A 13,723-nucleotide genomic window follows, 5' to 3' on the forward strand; every position below is an offset into this window, starting at 1 on the left:
AAAGACCCACGGGAAATTTTAGTTGAAACTATTCCCAAGATACAATGCGCTGAGGTGTTTTCCCAAGATGGCGGTGCACTAGATAATGAGTTGCTGTCAGTGGCTTCAGATTTTTTAAAGCAGTCTAGGTGACCACAAGCAGATGAATTCATGAGCACTTGTTGCTGTGCCCTGATCTTCAAAGGCAAAAAGTCGAAGAAGAGAGATCACAATGGCAGTACAGACTCGATCGTTCGACAGGGCTCGTTCAGTGGTTCGCAACACGTAAGTTGATGTGTATGGTTGTTCCCATGCTATGTAATTTACGTATATATTGTGACTTACAACTTAGTCTGTCTCGAAAAATACAACACATTTTACTATTTCTTTCAGGTTAATCAACTAAGCTTTAGTGTAGCTTCACGGTTTATTCGCATGATTTGACCTTGCTCTGCGTGTTTAGCTGGATTAAATGACCACACCCAATGCCTCCATAACGTGTACACAAGTACACTGCTATTTTGAGCTATTGCATATCATTTGTAGGTAGTGAACATTTATATATTTTAAAATGTGTCTTTCATGTCTGGCATGTGAAATAATATGTAGCAGGCAATGCCAAGCGAACGAGTGCAGCCGAGTAGTTTGTTGATTTACTTTAAAATAAAACTGACGTAACCGCAGAACATTGAGAGCTCGATTGAGGGGGGGGGGGGCAGTACTTGAACTGCGGAAGTCGAGTTATTAGTCAACTCATGAGTTAAGCAAAATTCATGAATGCACCATGCACGATTCATGCTTCGCTGCAAGAAAACATTGACCAACATTCTGAAAATGCTTTATCATGAATGAACTGTCTTGCTTCTCGCAATGTGCCCATTGACCAGAAGTACACCATTATCAAACTTTCAGTGTACTTGTATATACGCTAGATGTCTTCCATATCTTCTACATATACACACATTATCTGTATACTGTAAAATACTTTATTTCAGCTGGAATTAATTTTCGCTGAAAAGACTTTTGGGGTGTTATGGATGGAATTCACTTTCACTGATTTTTGAAAAAAGGTACATTTACTGGATTTTTTTGTCACTGATAATTAACTCCAAGTGAAAATAAAGTTTATTTTACAGTAGCTCTTTCTTAGCGACTTGGGCCACACTTGCTATTAATATGCTATACTTGCAATTCATGAGTAAATATGTAGCAGGCAATGCCAGGCATGCAAGTGCAGCTGAGTGGTTTAATGGTTTACTAAAAATAGAACTGACGTAACCAGTGTTTTAAAATCTGCCCATCCATGAGTAATTTGCAAGTCTGTGTTGTGGCATCCTGAAAATTAGAATTTGTGTTGCTAATCATGAATGACTGCGGGTAAGCAGAAGATTTACTGTAACATATGCCCAGTCCTTTCTCACAGCAAAAAGCAGCAAATTGTCAAGTTTAACATTGACAATTTGTTTTGTATTTTATTTTGTAATGAGTTTGAAAACATGAGTAACTTTCTACCAGGACTGGCAACTTTTGAGTTGTTGTAACGTCTTGCAATAATTTATGGCCAATTTCATACACTGACACGACCATAGAACTTCAAAGCGAACTGAAGAAATTGAAGTATTAGTTCAGACACGAATTGAGTGGATTTTATGATGGCACCATGCATGATTGGTGTGTAGCCGCTGATCAGTTCATGGCCTGAAAATGATTGCCTTATCATTAAACAATATTCTGTATTGCTTTGCATAATTTGTGAAACAAACAAACAAAATGGCACCACCCATTGACCGGAATTTCACTATTATATTATATCAATGGATCTATGGCAGCATTGTTGATATTCCTTATACTGCATATATGGCTGCTAATGATAACTTTCGGCTTTTTCTATTTAGCCAATATCAGTGTTCTTCCCAAAGAGTTTTAGTGTAGTGGGCTCGCTGCTCTTGAGATTTACACCACAACTGACAGCTTGCCCGCAAAGCTGGTGGGTTGACAACAACGCTGAAGAAATCCCACCATGCTTGATCTAATCTTACACGTTTTGTTGTCAATCTGTTATGCACATTTACTATTTCAAGTGTTCATTATTTAACACGTAAAATAAAACAGAATTGGCACTTGCTAGCTTACTGAAAGGAAGCTTGTTGTGTTCAAATATAGAAAGCAAATAAACATAACAACGTACTCGGCTAGAATTATCGGAAATATACAAGTGAAGTTAAACCAACTGGGACTGCTTGAAGGCAATGTGATTTTTGAGAAGTAGATCACTATAAATGAATCTGTCATCACTTTTGAGTTACCGTAGCTTTGAAGAAAAATTGTCAGGAGAAATTACTACATCCATGCAGCCTAGGAAGTTAACTTTTTGGCAAAAAGCAAAATGCTCCTAAGCACTAAGAAATTAGGAGCAAAATGCTCCTAAACCTAAAATTTTAGGAGCAAAATTGTTTCATGCGTAAAACAAATAAAATGTGTTATGTTGAACTTTGCGTATACAACTACAATAATGATATACTGTAATGAGAGATACTGTTCTGTTACAAAAAGTCTTGATTTGTATCCTGGTCGGAGACTGCATGTATGATGTTATCAGGCCACATCAGTTTCACATTTGGTCGTCTGGCCCGCACTGATTCATGCATCCATATGTGAACAGAATTTGAAGGATCAAATTCAGCCATGCTAGGCCCTTCCAGGCTGATACGTATTAGATCACCGACACTTTCTGGATGCAGTCTATTACGCTGTTCATTCTTGATACGCCTTTGTGCAGAAAAGCCACGTTCACACTGGGCTGTGGTTACTGGCAGTGCGATCATTATCTGACACAGGTGGAGTACATTCTTATAATTATCACAATACGGCGTTTTTGTTAAGCACAGGGCCCATAGAGATGACTGCGTTTTATCACGAAACTGATTAAACACCAGAAGCTTTAGTTGCCTCCACTCAGCAGGTACATTTCATGCAACACACCCGTTTTTCTCTAAGATTGGACCAAACCATTGCAAAAGGAAAGCTAATTCTTCTTGCCCATATACCATAAGCCTGGTAACATCATCTGGCCATGCATCATGATTGAACAGCACAGACAAACAGTAGACAGCTTTAGCTGGCCCCTCTGCATTTGCTGTACCCAACAAGTTGTCAAATCGTGTTTTCAGAGCATGTACGGTTTCATCACATGTGTTATTTATGTCAGCTTGTAACTGTGTCATTATTTGAGTTGGGCGTCCTTTTAGTTTGATTTCTTGGAAAGTAACTTGCTCCAATTCGTCATCTGTACTGGCATCATCTTCATTTATTTGTCCAGTGTTCATTATTTCCTTGAACTTCTCCAGGGAACCATTTTCAACAGGCTGCATTTTCATTAACTCAACTGTCGCGATACACGATTTAACAGCTTGTATTGCCTGAGTGAGAATCACGTCATTTGTTTGTAGAGTGCGACTCAACGTTGCAATCTCCGAAAATAAATCTAACAAAAAATGGCAAAATGCAGTGAATTTCAGGGTGGTCATTGTACGTACAACTTTTGTAGCTCGACCTTTGATGTGCGCGTTCCGCGTTGTTGAAGCAAGATGTTCACTGTGGGCTAATACAGCGGCGTACTGACCTGCCGAAGTTGGATTGTTTTTATCGACTTGTTTCGTTGATAGAAAAATACGTAACGCTCGTTTCACGTGTGGCGCCCATCTTGTACCAGTAACAGACTTTGGAGTATAAACATTCACCCCTAATTCCATAGCAAAAGATCCAAGTTCCTTGTAACTCTTGGGTGAATAATGGTATGTTTTCCATATCATATTCAAGACATCATGTACATTCCTCACCATAGCAACGTTTTTTTGAACGGCTAACATCGCAAGTTCGGTGCGGCATGCAATGGATTGACACCAAATAGTTAGCTACGCCGTCATGAAGCAAAGTAGAGACACTTCTGTTTCTTCCCAGGTTTACTGCTGCCCCATCTGCGCAAAAACCAATTAATTTTGTGCTCCAACTTTCGTCAACATATTCACACAAAGCTTTGGTGGCACTCAGTACGCCATCTGCATGTGCGTGTTCAACCTCTTTTTGCCCGATTAGATTCACTGTCGCCTTCCCATTTTTGTCGACACGTCGTACGTACACGATTTCGCATTCCTTTGCAGCGTTATCGGTGTCACCATCGATAAGAATGGAAATGTAGTTGGCATTTTTAATACTGCTCAATAACTCCCTTCTCATTCCATCTGCGATATTCGCTATAATTTCAGCGCACTTGTGTGTATTATCGTATGTTGGGTTTATGTCAACTCCATTTTTACGGTGAAGTAGCAGTAACTTTGGAAATTTCATGTTTAGCAATCATATATGCTATGTTGAACTTAATTTTCAATTCAGCTACAGTTTTATCAACACTGTGGTCAGCTGATTTTCGGAATGCTTTGGCGAGTGAACTTGTTTCAACAGGTTCGGCAAAGAATTTATCACGTGCGTGAATGTGTCTTGATGAGGCGCTATGTTCGGTCAGACTTTCTTTTTTTTCGACCAGTTTACCACGTTCTGAGGCATAATCTGTCTTCTCTCGTGTCGATCGACACCATTTACACCATACTCGATATATGTTGCCAGCCTCGAGTTGTCGGCCGCCTTCACTTGTGCCAACGTCTAACCACTCGAATTGCTCGATCCATCGCACAATTTTTCCATCTTGTTTTGGCTTCCGAGATTTTGATCACGTACTCGTGCCCAAAATTGAATCCCATGCAATCTTCCGTTTTGTGGCTAGATGCGAGGATGTAGGATCTGATGTCCCGGTGTTTGTTGTTGGAATTTCGTTCTGCTCAACCGGCCGAAAGAAATTAGTAATCTGCTTATTCGCCATGTCTTGTTCGAGCGGAGAAAGCAACAGTGTGACTTAGATTATCGATGTTTCCAACGCGACTTGAGGCTGAAAAACGCAGTCACATTAGCCAATGAAAATTATTTTGTTGACAATCAAAGAGCCGCCGACAGTGTAAACCGCCGTTCATTTAAAAAAACTGTATGCCCGTATTTTGACTAGAAACAAAAACTGCCAATCACATATTTACAATGTTACTATTTTTTTTATTTTGGCTTGTACGCTCTCAATTGCAACATGACACTTGCCATGCGCCTGAAACTAGACTTTCCGAGTACATCGAAAATTATTCAAAGATGCTCGGTATCTCGTCTAGTCTGACGCGTGCACGGCATGTTTCAGCTGCTTCAATTTTCACTCGCAAAATGCGAGTAGTTTCTGAAAACTGCAAGCTAAATGCGGATATTTAAAAGTTTTTACTTGCATAGACGTATTTTTTAGGCGCATTTGCGAGTAGTTACTCACAACTTCCTAGGCTGTGCCATGACCAACCTACATCGTTGACCATGGAAGACTAGACACAACAAAGGAAGTTTATCAGTAAATTGAACCTCTGTCACCAGAAACATATTTTTATAATCAGCTATTTATTTTCTTACGAATAATAATGAATTTATTGCATCCTTAGAAATAATTTCCATTGGTTGACAGCAATGAAATGTTAGTAATAAAGTACAATACATATAAAACTAAAGTAAAGTAAAATGTCAGTTATTGTTATTTCTGATTTGAAATATTTTGTATAAGTATTCACCAACTTGTCTTATCAAATGACTCCAACTGAGATGAATAGTTACTTGTTATTAATTGTGATCCTGTTGTAACATTTTCTGGGGAGAACACTGAATATGTATCAAATAGGTGAAGAAATTAAAATAAGCTGTGTTTGAGGAACACATACTCAACTTTCCTGAAACCCATACATCTCACACATAAAAAAAATTGCATGCATATGATATTAACAGGATCAGAATGCCTCTCACACACTTCACTTTTAATCAGCTCCATATACTGGATATCTATGAACAACATGATTTGCAAATGTCTTTGTTTGTTCATGATAATCTCAATGGCAAGTTACACAAAATCAAAAGCATTAGGTAATCTTATTATTCCAAAATACCATACTAATTTGGGACAACATTCAATCAAATATGCTGGGGTCAAACTCTGGAATAAACTTCCAGAAGAAATTATTTCCAAAAGCTCAAGAAATTCATTCATGATCTAGGCAGCCATACTATCACGTGATCTAGGCAGCCATACTGTCACATGATCTAGGCAGTCATACTGTCGCGTGATCTATGCAGCCATACTGTCACGTGATCTAGGCAGCCATACTGTCACATGATCTAGGCAGCCGTACCGTCACGTGATCTAGGCAGCCATACTGTCACGTGATCTAGGCAGCCATACTGTCACGTGATCTAGGCAGCCATACTGTCACGTGATCTAGGCAGCCATACTGTCACGTGATCTAGGCAGCCATACTGTCACGTGATCTAGGCAGCCATACCGTCACGTGATCTAGGCAGCCATACCGTCACGTGATCTAGGCAGCCATACCGTCACGTGATCTAGGCAGCCATACCGTCACGTGATCTAGGCAGCCATACCGTCACGTGATCTAGGCAGCCATACCGTCACGTGATCTAGGCAGCCATACCGTCACGTGATCTAGGCAGCCATACCGTCACGTGATCTAGGCAGCCATACCGTCACGTGATCTAGGCAGCCATAGCGTCACGTGATCTAGGCAGCCATACCATCACATGATCTAGGCAGCCATTCTGTCACATGACCTAGGCAGCCATACCATCATGTAATCTAAGCAGCCATTCTGTCACATGACCTAGGCAGCCATACTGTCACATGACCTAGGCAGCCATACTGTCACATGACCTAGGCAGCCATACCATCATGTAATCTAAGCAGTCATACTGTCACGTGATCTAAGCAGCCATACTGTCACGTGATCTAGGCAGCCATACTGTCACATGATCTAGGCAGCCATACCGTCACGTGATCTAGGCAGCCATACCGTCACGTGATCTAGGTAGCCATACTGTCACATGATCTAGGCAGCCATACTGTCACATGATCTAGGCAGCCGTAGTGTTGCATGATCTTAGCAACCATACACAAGCTGTGTCGGAAAATGTGTTAATGTAGATAAGAAGAACAGATGCCTAACCATATGTAGTCTCTACGACTTAAGTATTATGCAACATCCTGCTACCCTACAATTTCTGTTTGCACAAATATTGACATGTACATGTAACAGTATATAGATGCTTAGTTTTAACGATTAAATCAGTTGCTACTTTGTGTTCTAACTAGGCACACCTCGTCTTTGTCTCCCCTACTCCACGACCCAAAACTTTCCCTACATTTTTGGTGCCGAGACCAGGATCGTGAGTTCCCAGTCAAGACTAAGACACCTTCGACATGTCTACCGATTGTGCAACAGACAGAAAGCCAAAGGGCTTACAAGAAACGAAAGGACAACACAGACCAAATGACCAAGCAACTCAACAAGGCTGAAGAGATTACGAGAAAAGAAAAACTTCTTATGTCAGACAAAAACGTAATGGTGATAACGATTCCAGATATCAAGAAACTCGTAGAAACCATCCAGGAATGTGGCAAAATAATACTTGACGAAATTGAAGACGAAGACTAATACGCACAGTACTTTGAAGAAGCGGATGATTATGCTATAATTATCAACGGTACGTTACGAAAACTTCATAAAGAGAAACACTCAGCTGGAGCAAGCTCAACGCATGATACCTCCATGTCTACAACAAGACAGACGGTCAACCTCCCTAAATCGCAGTTGCCGAAATTTGAAGGCAACACTCAAAAAGGGACTACGTTCCTTGACACATTCACATTGTCACTAGATAAGGACCTTAAGCTGGAAGAGGTCCAGAAATTCCAATACTTGACTGCTCAACTAGGCGGTGAAGCAGCACGAACGATCAAGGGCTTCCAGTAACCAATGCCAACTATCTAGAAGCGCTAGCCACCTTGAAACAACGGTATGGTCAGCAACACAAAATTAGTTATCCAACATGATGAACTGTTATGACAATCTCCAAACTCACATCGGTGAAAGTAAGGATTCGTATGGTGATTTACTTGTGCCAATCATTTTTGATAAATTACCGGCAAACGTCAAAACCCAGATTTCCCGCGAGCATGGCAACACAGTGTGCTCACTACACGAATTAAAGGAAGTGGTCAACAAGAAATGTACATATGTATGAAATCCGGCAAAACCAGTCGACCAGTATGCAAGCCCTATCCTTTGGAACTTAGTGCCGTGGACAGTGCATGTGTCAATGAAATCAACAGCACCGTCTTAGAACCGCCACCGTCAGTACGCAGATCAAAGAGAACTGCCGTCGCTATTGCTGATTTGAAAATACGGGACATTTATGACCATTCGAATATTGACTTTTGAACATTGTTGATTTATTTTCGGTAGTTTTAGTATCGTTTATTAATCGTTTGATTTCCATATACTAGTATTCCGTTTATTATATCTATATCGATTTGTTGAATTTACTGTCATATATTTGTAATATTTGAATATTTATTATTTGCCTGCTTAATTTCTGGCCGCCCGGAGGATGTCGGGAGACACAAGACACCAAGTCTGAGAATCCCAAATATTACGAAAAGGGGTGTAACGTCCGGGGAATTTAATTACACTAATAAACAAGATCAAGTTCAGTGATAGATTCCAGATTTAATAGTAATTTGCAAATCCTGTCTTGTGTAATCTAACCATCTGACGTTAGTGTATTTATAGTTTTACTGAATAAAGCAGTTATCGTATGGTCGTAGTCTGGTCTATGACACCTTATCACTGCCTCGTTGCATAGTTTTTTCCGAGCTACTGAATCTCTTCTGCCCTACTCCCACAAGCTGTTTAACCAGTGAACAGATAATAGTAATTTATTAATGTTTGGATGCTTAAATAGATTCTTTGAGTATTTTTAGGATGCAAGTTCATAATTTTCTGTGTGATTCCATTAACTGTTGCCTCCTAGACACTTTTTTACATTAACACAACCACTGATGTGTGGCATTGAGATAAATCTTTTATTTATTTCATTTTCTAGTCTGATCTAAACAACGATCGCCATGGACGGAAAAAATCTAAACTCGTCAAGCCGACTGAAGATCGTGTTCAAAGAGTAGATGAGGAGTTGTGTCATCGAACAAGACCGAGTCCATCACTGCATGAAAGTGGTAAGTATTGAAATCATCTTGAGTGCTACATAAAATTTAAAACTCCAAATGTTGCTTTGAATGTCATATCTTAGATACCAGAGATCAAGTACCTTAGTCCGTGCTAAGTAAACATGCATGAATGCTTAGCATGCTAAGTAAAGATTAAGTCTTAGTCCGTGCTAAGTAAACATGCATGAATGCTTAGCATACTAAGTAAAGATTAAGTCTGGCCAGTTTTTAATACCCGGATCAGATCTTTAGAACAGGCTAACAAAGTGCATGTGAACACTTAGCTCGGGCTAAGCACCAAAAACGCCATTGTATTCAATATTCATTTGGACGATTTACTATTATATTCATAACTATTCATTTAAGTATGCCATTTCTGACATGACACACAATGCGAGTGCATTTAGGGACATTGTTCTTGAACAAAATAAACTGATGATGAGACTCTGTGATTCTTCCTGCACTTTCTGAATTTGCTTTGTATTGTTTTATAACCATAGAACTAACATGTCTTAGTTACTGTACTGAGTAATCATAGTTAAAATAACTGAGGACTTTTATATATTCTTAACACTATTATACCACTATAGGTGTCTTGTTGCTAGGTAACATACAGGATTAACCATAGGTGTGTAGTTGCTAGGAAACACTGGATGTACTGTAGTAGTCTAGATGCTAGTTGACATACAGGATTATCTTTTAAATTAAGATTTTTGTTCAATTCTCAGAGCAAAGTAAATCATCATCCAATAACGGGGTGATAGATTTAAGTACAGATTTTCGTGTACAAGTATTAGGATTACTGGAGAATGTACAAGGGTTGGATCATTCTCAAGAAGATCACATGGACTTGATCAACACACTGGACAGAGCTAAGGTATGTGCGGAAGCATTAGATGATGGCTGCATTAACCTTTTCATGGCCAGACTTTCTTGCCCAAATTTTTCTGCACATTTTTCTTGTATTCTACAATATTTCTTGAAGCGAACCCTAACTTTGTAGCCAGACAGAATTTGAATCAATTTTTAGTTTTTACTTAAGAAATATGGTTATTTTTGTGCCAATCTTCTGAAGAAAAGTGCAGACTATAAACAAGACTGTTTTGTGAATTTATGATGAACAGAGGGAACTGGTGGTGAAAAGGTTAATCATCAAACACATCAGTTTTCAAAATCCAACAAAAATAATGTACAAACCCTACTGCGGTCCGTGTTAGCGTTCATGCCCGGTCAAATGCTCACCCCCCACTTTTGGGAAATTTTTATATTCGAGGTCACATTCGGCAAAGCGCCTACCCCTTCAAAATTACACTAATTTAAAACTTGGTTTTGATCATTGCTTAACAGATACTGGTAGTCATTTTTATATGATATGGCGTGGATATCGTCCGCCGTGACTATGTTGTGAATGCGTAGACCACGGTAACCGTGCGTAAACTACGCTTAGATAATGACCTGTTAATAAAAGTAAAATGCAGTAAATATTTCATGCCATATTCAGTTTATCAAAAATTGCTTTGAAAAATACATGCCATTTATTTGCCGAAATCAATTCCAACAGATTGTACTTCGATAATTCACTTCTGCAGAATTGCATCGGTACAACACAATATTCTGATTGGTTAATAACGGATTTGACCCATCAAGGACATTGTAACAGGTCAAATCATGGTCAAAACATCATGCTGGAAAGTGCTGTTCATCGAGAGTTTGCGTATGATCCAACACATTTGACAATGAAGTCAAGATAATGATGAAGATTTTGACTCCGACCTAATATTTTTTAACCTCGTAAATTTGGGTGCTACATAATTAATATTGTGATAAAATGTGCTTATTTTTTTGGAACATTTCTGTTTCTTCATTGTAAAAGTCAATGACGACACAACCAATTTCTTAATTTTATTTTCCTCCAACGTCGTAATATCCCCTAAATCTGTCACATGGTAAACTTAAATTGTCATTTGCTCTCTTTTCCGAGGGGGGTTGCTTGGGTAAGCGCCAACCCCTAAAATATCATGATTTTCTGAGTTGAAAACCCCAGGCGTTAACACGGCCCAGTACAGTAAATTTGCTAAAATAACTTCTGGTAGTCTTTACAATATTCTGACTGACATGTCAAATCATTCATAGTTGAAATGTATTGGCTGAAGCATCTTGCTAAAAAAAAGGCCAAGGTTGCTGACTGGTGCGTCAGTTAGTCGGTACTGAATGTTTACCCTTCAGATGCATGGGCATCGCTATGAGCACATATAGGAGTCCATACCAGAATGTAGTTGATATGCGAATATATGGGAGTACCTACTCGAGTGTAGTTGATATAGAGTCAATGCTGTATGAAGTCAGTTCTGTATAAGGTCAGATGTAAATAACATAATATATTGTATTACCTCACTAGATGAATGGACAGTTATCCCTCTCAACTCAAGAGGAGGATTTTGTTATTTTAACTTTGTCAAAGTATGGATTGAAGGTCACAGAACTTTACCCTCCATCACCCAAGGTTTGTACAACAAAATTTTCTGTTGGATTCTCAAAAAACTTGACTGTGCACAGTATAGCCTGAGTATGGCACATACAACATGTATGTAATCAGAGTGCGAGTATTGCATGGATGTAACTGGAGTTTGAGACAGATGTAGCCAGAGTGTCGCGCTGATGTAGCCAGAGTGTCGCGCTGATGTAGCCAGAGTGTCGCGCTGATGTAGCCAGAGTGTCGCGCTGATGTAGCCAGAGTGTCGCGCTGATTTGGCCAGAGTGTCGCGCTGATGTAGCCAGAGTGTCGCGCTGATGTAGCCAGAGTGTCGCGCTGATGTAGCCAGAGTGTCGCGCTGATGTAGCCAGAGTGTCGCGCTGATGTAGCCAGAGTGTCGCACTGATGTAGCCAGAGTGTCGCGCTGATGTAGCCAGAGTGTCGCGCTGATGTAGCCAGAGTATCACGCTGATGTAGCCAGAGCGTGAGACAGAAGTAGCATGACTGTAGCACAGATTGTATTCTAGCATTGGTTCACGATTCAGCAGGTATATGAGAAATTGTTGAACTGAACTGTGTGAAATGTCTTACTATTATGGAATTAAATTTATAAATGTTGTTGATTTCAGGTTGTCAGGAAACGGTATCCACTGACTGATATCATCCGTATTGTGAATTTTGAAGATCCACTAAACCAGTCACTTTTAGCTGTAAAGATTGGTAGAGTCGGTGATGATGTCTATGACTGTCTAATATTTCAGTGTCCTAATCAGGTGAGTGTGTATTAGTGCTAAGCATGGATGGTAGGAGTTCAACAATTTAACTGATTCATAAAGATTGGTTGATGACAGCATATCATACCGAATTATGTTAGCTAGATAATTAAACACACTTGGATTCTGTGGTGATACACTCGGATTGTATAACTTTCACTCAATGTCCTATGATGCACAACTAGATTTATTACAAACACTGAGACTTGGTATTTTCAGCGTTGTGACAAGGCCTTTTCTGTTAACTTGCCTGGACTTGCTTAATCACCATAAAATTTATTTCAGGAACAAGCAATAGAAATTTGCAAGACACTTACAAAGATCTTTGATGCTATCTGTGAGATTGAAGTGCTGGAAAGTGACCTCAGTGAAAAGTACAAGACTCTGTGATCCAGAGCTTTCAATACAGTGTGTGTGTATTGATAAAAGCATCAAGTGATGACTCAGCTGGCTACATGACAGCAGCATTGTCAAACTGAGAGACAATGTCTTGCCATCACAATGACTACATATGTACACAAGATATATCGCAATGACGATACCAAAGTGGAATTGCAAATGTACAGTGCAGAGGTAGTGTACAAAAACACTGCCAATATACCTCTCTAGAAGCATTACAAAAAGAGAGCAGAGTATCAGTACTTATTCTTCAGTACAGATTGAGCTGAAATAATGGACAGCCCATCTATGTTTATAGCAATACTGACTGATAAACATTTGGTATATATATGGGCATTGTCGCCAGTGGGAAGACCTTCGTGTCAAACCAAATAAATAAGATGGATATAACAGACCTGATGGTATTTGTTTTCAACTAATATAGATTCCTGCCATTGTGAATTACAGTACACAGCAATAAGAATGAAGACATGACCTGATTGCGTCTGTAATTGGTAGCTGTCTTTGTAATACTGGATTATATTATTGGGGTACAAAAAATTTAGTCATATATGTATGCATAAAGTATTGTGTTGTTAAATGCACTAGTGATTCTTGATGTCAGTGATTTACTATTGCTTCATCATGTGAATTCTTAAACTGATGTGATCAACCAATGAATCAGCTTTATGCTTGAAAACATTATTATGAAAGTACAATCTTAATCAGCAAGGACACAATTCTGGCAGGTAAATGTCACAGGATTGTATTTATAGTTTTATGATTGAGCCTTTCAAGATTTCTCTTCATGGCAAGCATTATGCTAATTACATGTAAATGAATCTCTATTTTTGGATATTCATGCTGTGATCATTATTTTACATTTGCATGCCAGTCAGTTCCATACTTAGATGTGGAAGTTATATGTAAAAAAAAAATAATTCTGTAATCGACATGTTCATGCCATATATG

General features: G+C 39.2%; 1 protein-coding gene across 1 annotated transcript; it reads left to right on the forward strand.

Annotated features, from left to right (window-relative positions):
* Window positions 1-53: 53 nt before the first annotated feature.
* LOC100375227 (integrin beta-1-binding protein 1-like) lies at window positions 54-13,134 on the forward strand. Its single transcript, XM_002736643.4, has 6 exons — window positions 54-264; window positions 9,007-9,136; window positions 9,856-10,004; window positions 11,526-11,630; window positions 12,230-12,373; window positions 12,659-13,134. The coding sequence occupies exons 1-6, from the start codon at window positions 151-153 to the stop codon at window positions 12,761-12,763; spliced, it is 747 nt and encodes a 248-aa protein (XP_002736689.1). The 5' UTR covers window positions 54-150; the 3' UTR covers window positions 12,764-13,134.
* The last annotated feature ends 589 nt before the right edge of the window (window positions 13,135-13,723 follow it).

Source organism: Saccoglossus kowalevskii, chromosome 18 (genome assembly GCF_978046115.1).
Source record: "Saccoglossus kowalevskii chromosome 18, keSacKowa6.1, whole genome shotgun sequence".
In the NCBI taxonomy this organism is placed as follows: Eukaryota; Metazoa; Hemichordata; class Enteropneusta; family Harrimaniidae; genus Saccoglossus; species Saccoglossus kowalevskii.